Source organism: Macrobrachium nipponense, chromosome 37, assembly GCF_015104395.2.
Source record: "Macrobrachium nipponense isolate FS-2020 chromosome 37, ASM1510439v2, whole genome shotgun sequence".
In the NCBI taxonomy this organism is placed as follows: Eukaryota; Metazoa; Arthropoda; class Malacostraca; order Decapoda; family Palaemonidae; genus Macrobrachium; species Macrobrachium nipponense.
The window spans coordinates 41,940,618-41,957,970 of record NC_061097.1 but is presented as its reverse complement, the minus strand read 5'-3'; the positions used below and the strand labels follow the sequence as shown (position 1 = coordinate 41,957,970).

At 37.7% G+C, this 17,353-nt stretch overlaps 2 protein-coding genes across 3 annotated transcripts in view; both read right to left on the bottom strand.

Annotated features, from left to right (window-relative positions):
• Window positions 1-405: 405 nt before the first annotated feature.
• LOC135209188 (SET domain-containing protein SmydA-8-like) lies at window positions 406-10,201 on the bottom strand. 2 transcript variants are annotated; one of them, XM_064241872.1, is made up of 8 exons: window positions 10,108-10,201; window positions 7,619-7,788; window positions 5,777-5,934; window positions 5,132-5,287; window positions 3,281-3,473; window positions 2,594-2,719; window positions 1,958-2,230; window positions 406-1,647 (listed from the first exon to the last, which is right to left on the bottom strand). In XM_064241872.1, exons 2-8 carry the CDS (start codon window positions 7,784-7,786, stop codon window positions 1,087-1,089), a joined length of 1,635 nt encoding a protein of 544 aa, XP_064097942.1. In that variant the 5' UTR covers window positions 7,787-7,788; window positions 10,108-10,201; the 3' UTR covers window positions 406-1,086. The 2 variants fall into 2 exon arrangements, with proteins under 2 accessions (XP_064097942.1, XP_064097941.1); XM_064241871.1 differs by lacking the exon at window positions 10,108-10,201 and adding an exon at window positions 9,924-10,081.
• A 1,619-nt stretch (window positions 10,202-11,820) lies between these two features.
• The window catches only part of LOC135209187 (uncharacterized), a 13,078-nt gene continuing 7,545 nt past the window's right edge, over window positions 11,821-17,353 (bottom strand). Inside the window, exons 3-5 of the mRNA XM_064241870.1 lie at window positions 14,772-14,929; window positions 14,206-14,361; window positions 11,821-13,741 (exon numbers count right to left, since the gene is read on the bottom strand). Coding sequence (XP_064097940.1) covers window positions 12,550-13,741; window positions 14,206-14,361; window positions 14,772-14,929 — 1,506 coding nt within the window. The 3' untranslated portion in view covers window positions 11,821-12,549. The remainder of the gene's footprint in view (window positions 13,742-14,205; window positions 14,362-14,771; window positions 14,930-17,353) is intronic.

The following is a 17,353-nucleotide window of genomic DNA, read 5'->3' as shown; positions in this document are numbered from 1 at the left end:
CAAACATTTCTGTCATTCTCAACAAAGAGGTGTATCTGTCCTTGTGAACAACCTGGAAGTAGTAAAGACTCATACAGAAAGGGTTCAAGCAGCACTCCAGAGTTCTGTAGCTAAAAATTTTGACCCCTTTTAGGCCTCTAACATTTCTGTCATCCCCACCAAAGAGGTGTATCAGTCCTTGTGAATGAACAACCTAGAAGTAGTGAAGACTTGTACAGCAAAGCAGTACAGAGTCCAGACTTTTAGAGCCTATGCTTTCATTAGCCCAAATTTGTCACCTTTGGTAACAAATGCATCTAACAGAACTGATGACCAGTACTCAGACATGTGCACCCCATTCATACAGGACCAAGGTTTTGTGCGACCAATGTGTAAGTGTTAGTCTGGACAAGAGAAAAGAAATCCTTGTAATTTCTACTTGGCCTTTAATAAATATAACCCTAATGATGACAAAAATAATTCATTTCTATCGAGCAAGGTTACAAATAGTTGCTACATTTTGAAAAAATCTACTTTAACTCATTATTTCACAATTACAGAATGTCTTGGAATTAAAATGTTTAATCTTTTATATCAAATAAATTAGATTTATCTTTTATATTCAATAAATTCATGATATGTTCAAATCAAGGCGTAAATTCGCATTTTCTTCATTTTTCCAAAGTTCCGTGATGTTGCAACTACTCCTGTCACTTTTATACTTAACTTTGAATACCTAAACTTCAAATTGACCATAAGACTGTCCTAAATTATTCTTTATCGTGTTTTAGTATTACCATCATATTCTAGTGCTTATCCAATTCAATTACTTAATTTCTCATTTCATTGCGTTAAACACATGCAGGCTATCATATTCAATTTGGCAATCTTGATGTAAACTTGTGAAAACTAATCTGATAGTAAAATAACATTTTAGATATGATATACATATGCCTAAGTTTCCACTCCATTCCATGCAAGAAGATAGTGTCTAAGCTTTTGTTATTACCAGTGTTCTTGGTTTGCCAATGTACATTTTTTGTTCAAATAGATTCAATTAAAAACTCTCACACAATTCCTTTTCCTTCATTCGGTTTAGAAAACTCCTTATATGAGCCCAACAGCCAACATCCACTTCCCGATATGGATGACCTCCTCCTCGCAGGTAATGTAAAGTTGCCCCTCAGGCGTGTCCTCTGCCTCGTGTTTGAAGATCTCCATGGCCTTCTTCAGCAAAGCCTTCGAGAGCAGCATCCTCTTCTTCAGCTGCTGGGTCGTGAGTTTCCCCTGCGAGAAGAGCCGCTGCGAATTCTGGAGGATCGTCTTGTGGTGCTCGTAGAAGGTGAGTCCCACGAAGGGTATGGTGTGAGACGTTGAGGGATCCAGGCGGGAGCAGACGGTCAGGAACTCCTTGCACGCCTTCTCCTTCTTGGCGATCTCAATCCAGTGGGCCGCGTCTTTCTCCTCCTGGTCGGCTTTCTCCTTGGAGCGGCCGTAGAGCTGGAGGAGCGAGTGTTTCACTGCGTGGAGATGGTAGTGGTTAGGATGAACTCTCGGTAGCCACTCGCTCTGAAGGGCTTCTAACGTCTCTATTGTAGGGGTGGTGAGGGCTATCTCGACGGCTGCACCTAGGGATAGGGTTGTCCGCAGTGCTTCTTCTATACTCATCTGTTGGGTTCCAAGAATGGATGGTACAGTTAATCTTTGGGTAATCCTATTCAGCTGATTATGGTGCTCAGTCAATATGACTGATCTGCAGTAGAATGCAGATTACTACTAAGCCATATGGTGTCCTGTCAGTTTGATTGATCTGCTGTAGAATAGAGATTATCACTATTTCTACTTTACTTCTGCAAATATATCTAAAGTCAATATGACAGGAAGAGGGGCAGAACAGAACTTGAAAGAAATACTCTCAGTCTCAGTAACCACAACAAATGATACAAGAGAGAAACGAAGTTGACCTTACTCTACATACCTCATTTGAACATTCCGCACAAGTCCAAGGGGCATATTCAGACAGTGGGTCAATTGGCAGCATTATTTTGGAGCACTTCCGGCAAATGAGAGCAGAGAAGTAGGTGTTGAGTTCTGTGGGGTCGCGGCAGCGCCTACAGGTGCAGCAGAAGAGTCTCGTCTGCCATAGGTAGTCCCTGCGTGCCCTCGTGCCCCAGAGGATGTCGGCGTAAATGGACGTTATGGGTTCTCCCCGTTTGATGGGGTCTGATGCCTGCAGCGTTAGCTTGCCGTCCTGACAGAAAGTTGAAGGATATTGTTAATTGTTTGGCACTAGTGGAGGACATCTGTCCATTTTGTTATCCTGTGGCAGATTCAGAACAGGAGATCAGATTAGAAACTATGGCCGCATCCTGATTGTAGTAAAACGTCATAAACAAATGTCAGCAAATTATCACACACACACACAACAAACATGTCGAATACAAATCAATAACCAGTTGTAAATTCTACAAAGTGCTTCATATGATTATCTGCCCCATGCCAAAGGCTCTTTCTCCCCTTACCATTTGTCAACTTATCTATGGCATGGATGCAAACAGCTTCAGACGTGTCTAGGACACGTTTTACGGCACTGCGGACGCACCCTAACTCTTACCTTGAAAATGGGCTTGGTGTTTGGAACACAGGAGTGACTTGCCAGAGAAGCCATGGGGTATATTGCTTGCACTTCTGCATAGGCTGTCTTTGTAGGCACATTGTTGAATTGCAATAAACCGAGGGCCTGTGGGAACATGGGAGAAGATTATTGATGTACCCAAAACAAAGGCAGAATATGAGAATAAAAATTGGTTTGTGTAAGACAAGTAAAATTGAGGATTATTCCTAAATGGATATTTATGAGGGGAAAAATCCTTTAGAGCTCAACTAATCCTTACTAAAGCTTGAATATACAGGAATAAAGAAAACTAATACAACTTCACATATACGATTTCAGAAACCCTGCTAAATCCCATTTTTCACTCATTCTGTTTTTCACCTGTTCTGTAACTCCTGGACCCAAAGACCTGTTATTACTAAGCTTTTTACTTCTTCAACCATCCTATATCCAGCATCCTGAACTTGGATTACTCAAATAAACCTTACTCTGCCTAAGATTTGCTCTCATTTCCTATCTCCTTCACGAGTTACTGGAACTTTTTTTAATATATATATACACATATATTGTGTATGTGTATTTATAGCCAAATAACAACCAATGAAAAGCATCTCTATGTACACATACAAATATATTTGTGTATGTGTGTTTATAGCCAAATAACAACCAATACAAAGCATCTCTCACATTCTGTATCGATGCCTCTGACGCATCAATGTCGGGGTATTCCTCCAGTTTGAACTTGTGCTTGAGCACCTGAACGACGTGTTCCTCGTTGTGGTAGTACTGTGGCATCCCAGCTGTCATCATGTAACGATTGTTCAGCCTCTCAGTAGCGGACTTCCAGCGCTTTGGTTCCTTTCCAGCCAACACGAGACACCTAGAGCATAAAAAAAGAGATTCCTGGTCAGGAGAAGCTGAAGTATTTGGTTTCACCTGGAGTAGAAGCAACAATTACTTGTGAGAAAGTGAATACTTGGATTCACCTGGAGGTAGAAGCAACAATTACTTGTGAGAAAGTTTGTATTTGTATTCACCTGGAATAGAAGCAACAATTACCTGTGAGAAAGTGTGTTTTTGGATTCACCTGGAGTAGAAGCAATAATCACTTGTGAGAAAGTGGGTATTTGGATTCACCTGTAGTAGAAAAAACAATCACTTGTGAGAAAGTGTGTATTTAGATACACCTGGAGTAGAAGCAACAATTACTTGTGGGAAGCTGAGTATTTGGACTCACCTGGAGTAGAAACAACAATTACTTGTGAGAAAGTGAGTATTTGGATTCACCTGGAGTAGAAGCAACAATTACTTGCTAAAAAATTAATATGTAGATACAGCTCTGAGCTGGGAGTCAGAGCCAGTGAGAGACAATCTCTTCTGGCATAGGGGCTGGAAATAAAAGAACTTAGAAAACAAGAAATTACTCGAATCTGAGAGAGAAAGAAATCAAAATAAACTAATAAATTCAACCATATTCACAGACTACATAACTGTACCTTACCACCTAGTAGTATAGCACGTGTACTACCCTATAGTCCTGTTAGCTTGAATAGTTCTAGTCAAAGTTCTCTCTAGAAGTAGCGTCGTTTTTACATAACAAGTGCTTCTGTGTATTCGTGGCTTTGAACTCTCCTCGAGACCACTTCAGGTGGATTTATTCAACTATACAAATGTTTCTAGTTCGAGTGCTGCCTCCGAGATGTCACCTAATCAAAAACAAAAGTAAGTGGGGGTGTTGCTCAAAACAGTGCTTTTAAAATTTTAACTCTTCAGTGTGAAAAGTTCCCCCAAACGTAATAGAGAAAGGACAGAAGTTCTATAAAAAGAAATAGCAGTTATGCAAAGTTCCTGAATTTGAAATCACAAGAAACGGTCCGATCTGCATTTGTGAAATCGTGAATTAAGAATTAATGGGATCAGATGATGTGGTGGTGCATGGTACTATTTGAGAATTCTTTAACAATCTTCGCTTCAGGATCTGGTGCACGAAACTGCAGAGAACCAACATTACAAACGTGGTAAGTAAAATAATTTGTTTTATTTTTATAATATATCTGAATCGTGTATATTCTAGATACAACAACAAAAACTATTTATTTATATCTGACATACAGGTAACCCTGTTGACATGATTATTCGATCGTTTGCGTCGAAAAGCAGTAAATAAATGGTCAATGTATGTGTATATATATATATATATATATATATATATATATATATATATATATATATATATATATATATATATAGGAAGCAAAGGCCGTTAGCAAGATTTTTCTGTATTAAAGAACGCATAATCTATTCAGATCATACTCTAGTAAAGAAATAGCAGCCCAGCTAGATTCTACTCAATTCAAGAAAGCATAAAGTAGCTAATTTTCACTCAGTTAAAGAAAGCACAACCTACCTAGATTTAACTCCATTAGAGAAAGTCTAGCCCAGTCAAATTATATTCTCTATTATAGAAAGCATTTCCCTCCACCACACTTAGATCAGACGAGAAGACTGACTGAGAGAAAGACACACATACAGACTCACCTGAGAACAGTGATAACCTCGTAAAGGTGATTTGGGGAATCCACATCATCCAGAGGGATGTTCAGACTGGCAGCCCTCGTCACATCACATTCGGGCTGATGTTCTGGGGAAGATTCACATTTCGGCCCACACATGGGCCACGTACAGCGGGAACATCTGTGAGTAACCCCCAAGATGTTATATGAGTTCGTCAGTGTTTTGATGTGTAGAAATGTAATGTGCACATAAGGATGTATGTGCAAAAGTATATATGACTGGTAAAAATGTTATGTTACCTCAGAATTCCATCTAATAAAAGGAGCCCATAAAAACGCCAAAATATAAAAAGTAAATAAGTACTATATTTCAGAGACTGCTGTCTCTCCCTTCAGCAGTCGCTGAAATATAGTACTTATTTACTTTCTATATTTTGGCAATTTTATAGGGTCCTTTTATTAGATATACCTGCAACTTTATTGTAATTTCATGAGATTCTCTTGTACCATCTATAAATATATATATACATTTTTATAAGGTCCTTTTATTAAATATACCTGTAATTTAATTGTAATTTCATGAGATGCTCTTGTACCATCTATAAATATATATATACATATACATACAGTGGTCCCTCATATGCAAACATATCCCTGACCCGTATCGTACCTGTAATTCCCTGAGATCCTCTTGTAGCATCCCAGGCAAACGGGTTCTGTGTCCTGCTTCGGGCCGAGGACCAAGGGCGCCTCCGTGATGATGAGGTCGTCGACCTCCAAGTCCCGTGACGCCACGAGGTGCCTCCCGCACTTCTGGTTCTTGCTGATCTGATGGCATAAGGGGGAGGTTAGTAAAATTATTGAATTATTAGATATACTGAATTGTTAATTTGCTTTTAGCATAATTAGTGACTCATGTTTGTGGCTGCAAATACAATTCAGCTGGAATTAGCTTTTGCAGCATTGAATGGGCTTCAGTAAGCACTGCAAGGAAAAGGAAATCAATAGTAAAAAAATCATATATATATATATATATATATATATATATATATATATATATATATATGTATATATATATATATACATCATACATACATACTATATATATATATATATATATATATATATATATGTTATTAAAAATATTTCAATTTAATTTAAATATTTTATCATAAATAGTCTGTTTAAATTTAAAAAGGACAAAAATAAAAGACCTAATAAAGCTTTAAAAACATTTCAATTTAGACACAAACATTTTACCATAAATAGTATATTTAAAAAAACAAAAGGACAAAAAAGAAGCCTAAAAACGGTTTAAAAATATTTCAATTTAGATACAATATTTTTACCATAAATAGTTTATTTGAATTAAAATATACCTGTTCAAAGTTTTTATGGTGCATTCATTTATTTCTTTATATATATATATATATATATATATATATATATATATATATATATATATATATATATATATATATATATATATATATTTAATAAAATAAAACCGCCCATAAAAACGCCAAAATATATAGAAAGTAAGTGCTATATTTCAGAGACTGCTCTCTCTCTCTTTCTCTCTCTCTCTCTCTTCAGGTAGGTAACGAATGAGAAAAGTTACAGAAAAGGCAGTAATATACAGTGATCCATGCACTGAAATATAGTACTTATTTTCTAATATTTTGGCGTTTTTATGGGCTCCTTTTATTAGATGGAATTCTGTTGTAATAAGATTTTTACGAGTCATATATATATATATATATATATATATATATATATATATGTATATATATATGTTTACATATATATATATATATATATATATATATATATATATATAGCTGGTAAAAATCTTATTACAACAGAATTCCATCTAATAAAAGGAGCCCATAAAAACGCCAAAATATTAGAAAAAAAGTACTATATTTCAGTGCATGGATCACTTTGGTATAAATACTGCCTTTTCTGTAACTTTTCTCATTCGTCACCTACCTGAATGAGAGAGAGAGAGAGAGAGAGAGAAGAGAGAGAGAGAGAGACGACGAGAGATGAGAGAGAGAGAGAGAGAGAGAGAGAGAGAGCAGTCTGAAATATAGCACTTACTTTCTATACTATATATTTTGGCGTTTTTATGGGCTTTTATTATATATATATTATATATATAATATATATATATATATATATCACATAGTATATATATATATATATATAGAAATAAATGAATGCACCATAAAAACTTTGAACAGGTATAATTTTAATTCAAATAACTATTTATGGTAAAAATATTGTATCTAAATTGAAATATTTTTAAACCGTTTTTAGGCTTCTTTTTTGTCCTTTTATTTTTTAAATACACTATTTATGGTAAAATGTTGTGTCTAAATTGAAATGTTTTTAAAGCTTTATTAGGTCTTTTATTTTTGTCCTTTTTAAATTTAAACAGACTATTTATGATTAAATATTTAAATTAAATTGAAATATATTTAACAGATAAAACCAGACGAGACTTAACAGTGAACGGTCTGCAGACGTCCTTGTGATTGGGCCAGCCCTTCTTCTGGCACTCACGCCCGCAGTAGTAAACATTTCGGCACCCCGTGCACTTGGTCTCCGCCGGCCGCCCACAGGAAGCGCACTCGCCGTTCCCGCCCTCTTCGCCCGCGCTGGATGGCCCACCCATGCCTGCGGTGCGAGATAATTGAATAGATGAATAAATGGGTTTTTGTTGGTTTCTTAAGTTATTTATTTATAACTGTTTTGTTTTAATAGGAGAAACTAGTTATTATTATTATTATTATTATTACATTCGGAAAACATTACTTAAATTAATATATTGATTTGAACTTTATTATTATTATTATTATTATTATTATTTAACTGCAAAAATCTTCGTAAATTGTTGTATGGATTTTATTATTATTCGGAAAACATTACTTAAATTAATATATGCGTTTGTATTTATTAATGTCATTGTTGATTGTTGTTGTTCTTTTAACTGCTAAAATTTACTTAAATTGCTGTATGGATTTCATTATTATTCTGTTGAATAAAATGGTAGAATTCAGCGATTTAATCTTATATATCATCTTTTCTATTTTTCTAATAAAAGATTGATTCGCTGAATTCTGCCATTCTATTCAACAGAATTTGTTTAAAAGAGGGTCTTCTTCCAAATATTATTATTATTATTATTATTATTATTATTATTATTATTATTATTATTATTATTATTATTATTATTATTATTTTATTTATATTATTATTATTATTATTATTATTATCATTATTATTATTATTACTATTATTATTTTCTTAAAGCTGAACCCAAAAATAATACATTGACAGACTTCTTGATTCAGTAACAATAATGAATTCTCACACTATTCACTTATATATCTTACTCTTTCGTCAAACACTTGATGGCAGTTAATCCTTTCCATCTCTATTCCCACTTCATTCTCGTCCACGCTACATCCCTTTCCTCCTTGTTTCTCTCTATTTCTCTTCTGCTTCACTTCCTTTCTATAATACTGGTTACTTGTAAATCTGCATACATTTACGTCCATTGATAACGCAATACTTATGAAATTCACTACCAAGAAATGCCCAGAAATATGCCCTAAAAATGCCCAGAAATGCCCAGGAAATAGCCAGGTAATACCCAGGAAGCCCTTAAAAAAACCCAGGAATGCCCAGGAAGGCCCAGAAATTCCCAGAAAAACCAAGAATGCCCCGGAATGCCTAGAAATGCCCAGATAGACTCAGGAAATGCCCATAAATGCCAGGGAATACCCAGAAATGCCCAAAATTGCCCAGGAAGGTTCGGAAATGTCCAGGAATGCCCAGAAATGCCCAGGAAGGCCAAGGCCCAGAAATACCCAGTTATACCGATGAATGTAAAGAAATACCTCGAAATGCCCATGAAATACCAAAAAATGCCCAGGAAGGCCAGAAATGCCCAAAAATTCCCAGAAATTCACAGATATCCCCACAAACGCCCAGGAAGACCCAAAAATGCCCAGGAAATGACCAGAAATACCCATAAATGACCAGAAGTAGCCAGAGATAAAGCACTTTCATAAAATGTGTATAATTACGTCCACAATTAATCAAATACGCGAGAAAGTCACAGTACAAAAATACCCAGAAATACCCAGTGACACCAATCAGTCAACGCCACCACCGCTCCTTTGTTTGCATTGAACCCCACTTCCTCCTCACCTCACCCCTGGGGGTGGTGTTTGAGGGGGAGGGTAGGCACCACAAACTCATCTAAAGAAGATTGGAGGGCACTTTATTTAAAAAAAAAACATTTTTCAGAGGCGAATGAGTTCCTTCGAGTATTCTAGCAGTTTAAGTAAAGCTTCCACGAAGAATTCTAAAGAATATTGTAGAGAAAGACGTTGAAATAGCTTACTTTTTTCTCATAATATTTTTCTCAGAGACTAGTAAGCTCTTTCTGGTATTCTAGGATAATATCAAAGAACACTTGAATGAAATAACTCCTCGGGAACACTATAGTACAACACTTCTCCGGTGTTCTAAAAGATAAATAAAGCTTCTTGGTCTAAGATAATATTAAATAACACTTGAATGAAAGAACTCTTCGAGAACACTATAGTACAACACCTCTCCAGTGTTCTGCTGAAAGGTAAATAAAGCTTCTTGGTCTAGGATAATATTAAATAAAACTTGAATGAAAGAACTCCTCGAGAACACTTTAGTACAACACTTCTATGGTGTTCTAACAGGTAAATGAAGCTTCTTGGTGAAGAATTCTGAAGAATACTGAAGAGGAGAGGGTTTTAAAATCTTACTTTTCTTCAACAGATGATTCTCGAAGGGCGTATTCCACAAGAGACACACACACACAGACACGTACGACAGCAGACGACTAGAGATGGTCAAAGACAGACCATTACCGCACGTGGCGCCCTCTGCTTGCCTCTCTCTTTCTCTCCCTCTCTCTTTCTCTCCCACTAAGCCTCAGCTGTTACTCACCTCTCTCTTTCTCTTTCTCTCTATCTCCCCCTCTCTCTCTCTCTCTCACGTTCGCGTGCCCTCTGTAACGCCCCGTGCAATGCCCCGGGACCCGTGCCAAGATTGTTTTCCCTTGTATCGTCCGTCTGGCAGAGCGACCTGACTTGGCACCCGCTCGCTGTATGGACAAATATTCGTACGGTAACGGATATCACAGCGGTTCTGTAACGCTACATGGGCGTAATAGGGTATTTAGTTATATTATTTAGTAAATAATGCGCATTCTATATAAGTCATGGCGATTTACAAACCACTAGACAGATAGCCTCTGAGTCGTACGTCAGGCAGCGCTCAACTTCTTGGCACATAAATATGGCTAGAATAAAAAAGAAAATAACTATCGTACAGCAACGGTTATCACAGATCCAATGAAAATGGCGACATCTTCGTTAACTGTACGTTGCTTTACGTTATGGACGTCCGTAACGTTCGCAATATAACGAAATGAGGGGCACGTCATTCGGTGTAGGAGAACGGTCAAGTAGCGTGGCCGCTGGTGTTATACTATTTTTGCGCTCATTAAATCTATTTCAGCGCCAAGTTGACGATGGGATGGTTGTAAGTATGCTCTCTCTCTCTCTCTCTCTCTCTCTCTCTCTCTCTCTCTCTCTCTCTCTCTCTCTCTCTCTCTCATAAGACTGCTCTCTTGTTCATAGAGTATTATTGTTCATAATAGCTTATTATATAGAGTATATATATTATATAATATATGATTATATATAATATATATATATATATATATATATATACACAATCTGCCTATAAATAAATACACGTGTTGAAGACGGGGAAGTAGCCGTCTCTCTCTCTCTCTCTCTCTCTCTCTCTCCTCTCTCTCTCGTCATCTCTCTCTCTCTCTCTCTCTCTGCTCTCTCTCTCTCTCTCTCTCTCCATATTACGTAACTCGACAATACCTAAACACAAGGTGACATGAATGAATCAATGTATATATATATATATATATATATATATATATATATATATATATATATATGTGTGTGTGTGTGTGTGTGTGTGTGTGTATGTATTTATATGTACATGTATTGTTCCAGAAAATACAAAGAATACTTGACCACTTGAAGGCCTGGAAACTGCTTGCAACATTACTGTAAGTGATCTGGACCTAGGAGGAATAATTCTGCAACTATACCTTTGTAGGACAAGGTCTTTCATAGAATTCCTAGTCGCTAGACTGTGGGACAACGTCTTTCATAAAATTCTAGTCACTAGACTGTATGACAAGGTCTTTCACAGAATTCCTAGTTACTATTCTGTACGACAAGGTCTTTCATAGAATTCCTAGTCACTAGACTGTGGGACAAGGTCTTTCATAAGATTCCTAGTCGCTACACTGTAGGACAAGGTCTTTCATAGAATTTTCACTCCCTGTACACTCTGTTGAGCAAAGGTCTTTCAGAATTTCTAGTCTCTAGACTTGGTATGTCTTAGGTCTACAATAAGCATTCACTAGGAGCAGCAGTGACGTCATGAGTGACACCTATGAGTTTAGACAGCATTAATTATTTTATAATAGAAACTTCACTACTTAGGTTTTCTAACTATTTAAATCTACTTCACTAATTTGCTTTGAAAACAAAGTTAAAGACGTGAAACTTCATCATTTCAGTTCTTGTCATTCTGGGAAATATGTAACAACGGATAAACAAACACATCTCATTACATGGTACATTTACTACTCTTAACAAAAGAGAAAAATCAACAAGGTATAACACACAGCAATCACTGACCAAGAAAGACAATAAATAAAAAAAGAAATTAAAAACTGTGGATATTGGCATGGCTGGAGATATGCAAAGATATTCACTTTCATTCATTGATTCACATGAACTAAAAAAAAATTGAAACATAAATTGTGAGCTGATGCAACAAACATATCTTCTTATCTTCATATTATACAGACAAAACAATAAATCTTCTGAGCAATTAGAAATGTAAAATGACTGTAAAAAAAGAGAACACTATATCACTGAAGTGTGTCTGCATATCTCTATGACCTACGTATATTTACAAATCTTTTCCCAAATATATTCACAGACTAGGGGATGCTTCTCCTCTCACATATTATGTATCTTCCCATTTTTTGTCAACAAAACCTTCAATCAACAGGACTCTGTAACATCTTGAGAAAGAGCCGTTAATCCAGCGGCAGACGACGAACATCGAGACATAAACAAGGTTTCACTTTGCCAGTAGAGCACGAATCTCTGAAACCGGGACCATCCAGGGGAAGAAGAGAGCTAAGTGTTGGAACTTTTTGAGGGGGGACAAGTATGCAATTTGGAAGGTACCCATGCGCAAACCAGTTGCCACAATAAGGAAGACACCCATCTCCAATAGAAGGTCTAGAGCTAGGTTATAATATATCCTCCGCATTATCTTGATCTAGGTGTCATTTAGTAGACTGCCGACTCTCATCGAAGGATGCAAGTGGAGATCAAGACGAGAAAGATTGGCCTCCCACTGTCTCAGTTCTATGAGATTCTGTTGAGCCACCTGACATAGTTGACCCTCCGGCTGATCCTTGGGTTCTTCTTGTAGCACTTTTATGCACTGTTGCAGGAGAGCTTTAGCTGTTTCAACGTCCTTCTTCAGAGCCGCGGGGTCAGTCTGGCGAGCGTCTTGGTCGTGTCGGGTGCGAGAGAGCACAGCCAAGTGGTACTCGTACAGAGCAACTCCCGCGTATGGTGCTAATCTCGACATGCCTGGATCCAGAGCAGTGCAAACCTTCAGGAAGTCTTGGCACATCCTCTCTTTCTTCTTCATGTAGTCTTCGTTGGCATATGCAGGGTCTCTGCCGTACATCTGCAGGAGGGTGTGCCGAGTTGCAAACAAGTGGAAATGATTTGGATGGACCGTGGTCTTACCGTGCTTCTGTAGAAGTTCCTCGAGGAGTGGCACGGTAGGTGCTCCCAAAGTTCTCTCGACTTCTTCACCTAACTTCAGGTTAATGTCAGTGACTTCTGCACTCTTGATGGTTGCGTTACACGAAGTACAGATCCAGTCTGCTAGCTCGTCGAGAGGTGCTGCGGAGAGCATGAAGCCATTGGTACAACTCTTGCAGCGGAGTGTTGAGAAGTTTGTGCCCAGTTCAGTTGGGTCAGAGCATCTGAAACAAGTGCACATGAAGTATTTGCTGTGCTTCAGGTGGTCTCTCCGAGCGAGCGTGCCCCAGAGAATGTGGGTGTACATCGTGCTGAGGTGTTCTCCAGCTTTGATGTCGACAGCAGCCTTCAGAACGACTTGGCGGCTGTCTGTGAAGGTGTGCTTTGTGTTGGGCGTGCAAGAATGCTCCATCATGGCGAAATTGGGGAACAGGCCCAGGATTTCCGACTCAGGCAGTCTGATTTCGAGGGCGTTCACGTCTATGATACCCGTCATGTTGTGTATCGACTTTTCGGAGCTGTCTATATCCTCGACTGGGAACTGTTGGAGGAAGAAGTAGTTGCGGAGCATGTTGACGATGCTCTTCTGATTCTCTGCGTAGACGTGGGTTCCCTTCCTGTCTTCGTAGTGGTTGTCCAGTGCTAAGACTTGCTCATACTTCCTGGGCGACTTCTTCTTGAGGGCCAGGCATCTGTTAGAGGAAGAGTGAAGCCATGGCATCAGAAAAGACAGAGAAAGAGTGGAGCCATGGCATCAGAAAAGACAGAGAAAGAGTGGAGCCATGGCATCAGAAAAGACAGAGAAAGAGTGAAGCCTGACATAGTTAACCACCAGAAAAGAGTTTTAAAGATATGAGCAAAAAGGGACGGTCTTGATAAGTTATGAAAGGGTGATTGCTCTACAACAAGGAAGCTCATACAGTAGATTTTCCAGATTGCAAAATATTAACATTCAAGCCAAAGAACATATTTTATCACCATGTATAGGTGACAAAAGCTGCCAGTAGTATAGTGGTACATTCAAGAATATCATTCTAGTAACTAAACCCGTCCACAATTCCTATCTCCAATCTACTAAGCCAAAAATCTTCAGAAAAAAAGATTGACACCTCTCAAAAATAATTCACCTAAGACTGCAAAAATCTCCACAACTCACCTGAGAGGGAAAACGACCTCATAAAAATGGTTCGGTTCATCGAAATTGGAAATTTCGATTGGCGACCCAATTTCTGCTCCTACTACGCACTCGGGCAAGTGGTCCGGTGACCTTTCACACTGTGGACTGCACAGGGGCCAGTGGCATTTTTGGCACCTGTGGGGATGAACGAAAGAAGACTACAGTAGAGTGATCATATCCACTGATTTTCAAGGAAAGTATCAAACCTCCGTTTACTTAAAACTACAGATATGAAATCTCACTAATTTTGCGAAATATATTCATGTTAATTCAGCTCTGGTGTCACATGAGGAGAGAAGATGAACACATATGTAAGAGGGTTATGAACATGGAGGTGGAGGGCAGAAGATGGAGGGGAAGGCCAACGTTCAGACGGAAAGATAAATTATTGAATGACATGAAAGAAAAGGGTCTAAGAGAACAAGATGTACAGGACAGAGGAAGAAGGAGAAGGCTGACTAGAAACAGCGACCCCATATAGAAATGAGAATAAAGAAGAATTCAGCTATGGTGTATACATATATATATATGTAAACAACACCCACCTGTAGGATCCGTCTACCCTCTTGTAGCAACCCAGACACACGGGTTCGGTGATCTGTTTTGGTCCAACAACAATCGGGTCCTCTTTCAATATCACGTCTCCAGCCTTCAGGTCGCGGGACGCTACCATGTACCTGCCCAATTCGGGACTCTGTAGCACCTGTGACAATCAGAGAAGGTTTGAGAGTGAGAGGTTATAGGTAAATTGAGGGTGTTCTTATAAAACCTCTGTAAAGTGCTTCTTGACGGGGAGAATATAGTACCTCTAGAGGTTGTGAATTGCATATTCTAGAGCAGTGGTTCTTAACCTTTTTTGGCGGCGACCCAAAAATTTGCACAAATCAACCATGGCGACCCAAGCCTACTTAGATATACAAATTGTCTTTATAAGTAATATGATAATGCTTTTAAAAGCGGGTTACAGAAACAAAATTACATGCTGGGATGTTTATTAATACAAGTAGCACATATAAATAACAGTGATATATGGAAAAAAAATATACAAACATATAATTGCTAGCCTCACAAAAACAAAAAGGTATGTTTGGGTTTCATGTTATAAAATTAAATAGAATAATTAGGCTGCGATATATCCCTGTGGAGAGAGAAATTCAAATTATTCAGAACTTGACATGTAATGTGCTACTACTCTTATAATCAGTGAGAACCTTGACACTGAAGTGTGTTGACGAGCTCCTCAAATCTGGGTAATTTTGATGTTAGACTGCATCTCAGATAATCCTCAGGTTGTAGGCGGTTTCTGTACTTGGTCTTTGTGACTGTCAGGGCAGAAAATCATGCCTCACACACATATGTTGTAGCAAATGGAAGGAGGGCTTTCATGGCTTCACCTCCAAGAATTGGTTTTTCTTTGTACACTTTTATCCAAAATGAGGTTAGTGATTCATGTTGCTTTTTAAAATCATAATGAAGTGCTTCATCACTCTGGATCTCAATGAGCTGCTCCTGTAGGTTGTTGATGTTTGACATTTCCTCAGGTAGGCCTTCAGCTTCAATGTTGAATGGGTTTCTGATCCTACTGTATTTATGTGCATTTTCTGGAATGTAATGGTCAAATTCTGTGACCAGCTTGGACATGTGTTGCACAATACTGTCTTGGCTGAGAGAATAGTTTTCGTTCTTCAGAAGTATATTTAGGGAGGGAAATTATGCTGTTTTTCCTTCCTTTACTTTATTCATCCACAACTTCAGTTTTCCTTTGAATGATGACAGTTTCTCAGAAAGCCCAACTAATGTCTGATCACGACCTTGCATTGACATATTCAGGGAATTAATCTCAGCAAATATATCTGCAAGATATGCTACTTGCATCAACCAGTTTGAATCTGAGAATTTGTGGGCCAATTGATGTTTCTTTTCAGTCAGAAACATCTCGGTCTCAGTCCGCAAATCAAGCAATCGTTGAAGAAACTTTCCTCGTGACAGCCACCTAACTTCAGAGTGGTACAATAGATGCATATGTGTAGAATCAAAGTCAGAGCACATTTGAGAGAATAACCTTGAGTTGGTTTTACATTGAAATTTCAAAACACTTCAAATAAATTTTCTGCTTTGGAGTTTTTATTTAATCATGGTCTGCTTAGAATCCTAAAACAATGCATCATGAATTTTAATTATTATAGTACACAATTATAATATATTTGTAGTGGGAAAATAATAATTTTCTGCAAACCCTTAGCGACCCAATAAAATGGATTGGCGGGTCGCGACCCAGGGCTTAAGAACCACTGTTCTAGAGGGTAGTATGTAGGGCAATGTCCTATAAAACCTCTGTCAAGTGCTTCTTGAAGGGGAGAATATAGTACCTCCAGAGGTTTTGAATTGCAATGTCCTATAAAACTTCTATAAAGTGCTACTTGAATGGGAGAATATATTGCCTCTAGAGTTTAGGGATTTTACTATTTGCGGGAGGTAGTATATAAAGCACTGGCCTATAAAACTTCTATAAAGTGCTTCTTGAAGGGGAGAAGATAGTGCCTCTAGAGGTTAGAAAACTTCTATAAAGTACTGATAGACTTGATGACTATTTCCTATAAAAAGAACTTCAAAATTATATAGTTTGAGAAGCAGTATATAGTGCAATGTCCACTTCGGCACTAAATATATAGATATTTCAGAAAAAAAAAATAATTTTCATTGTTTATTTTTCTCGAGGTTTCAAGGGAATGATAATTAAGACTTGGCTCTTGTAGTTTCAAGGGAACAGGCACACCCACACAGTCATATATATATATATATATATATATATATATATATATATATATATATATATATATATATATATATAGGAGATGCAACTAATTTGTAAGCTTTGTGCACAAAAGGTTAATCGTTGATTCAGTAGCTGAAGACTGAAGGCATATGGCAGTAAAAGTGGTTTTGTTTTTCTCTGGTTTCATCCATTATGATTGAAAGAGGATTATGGGTAATCATAATAGCAAAATATTATCAGAGAAACGTTCCTTCATTCCAGCCACATCCTTCTCAGAGGCTGCAGCTCAGAATGTTTATTAGAGAAACGTTCCTTCATCCCGGCCACAATCCTTCTCAGAATGTTTATCAC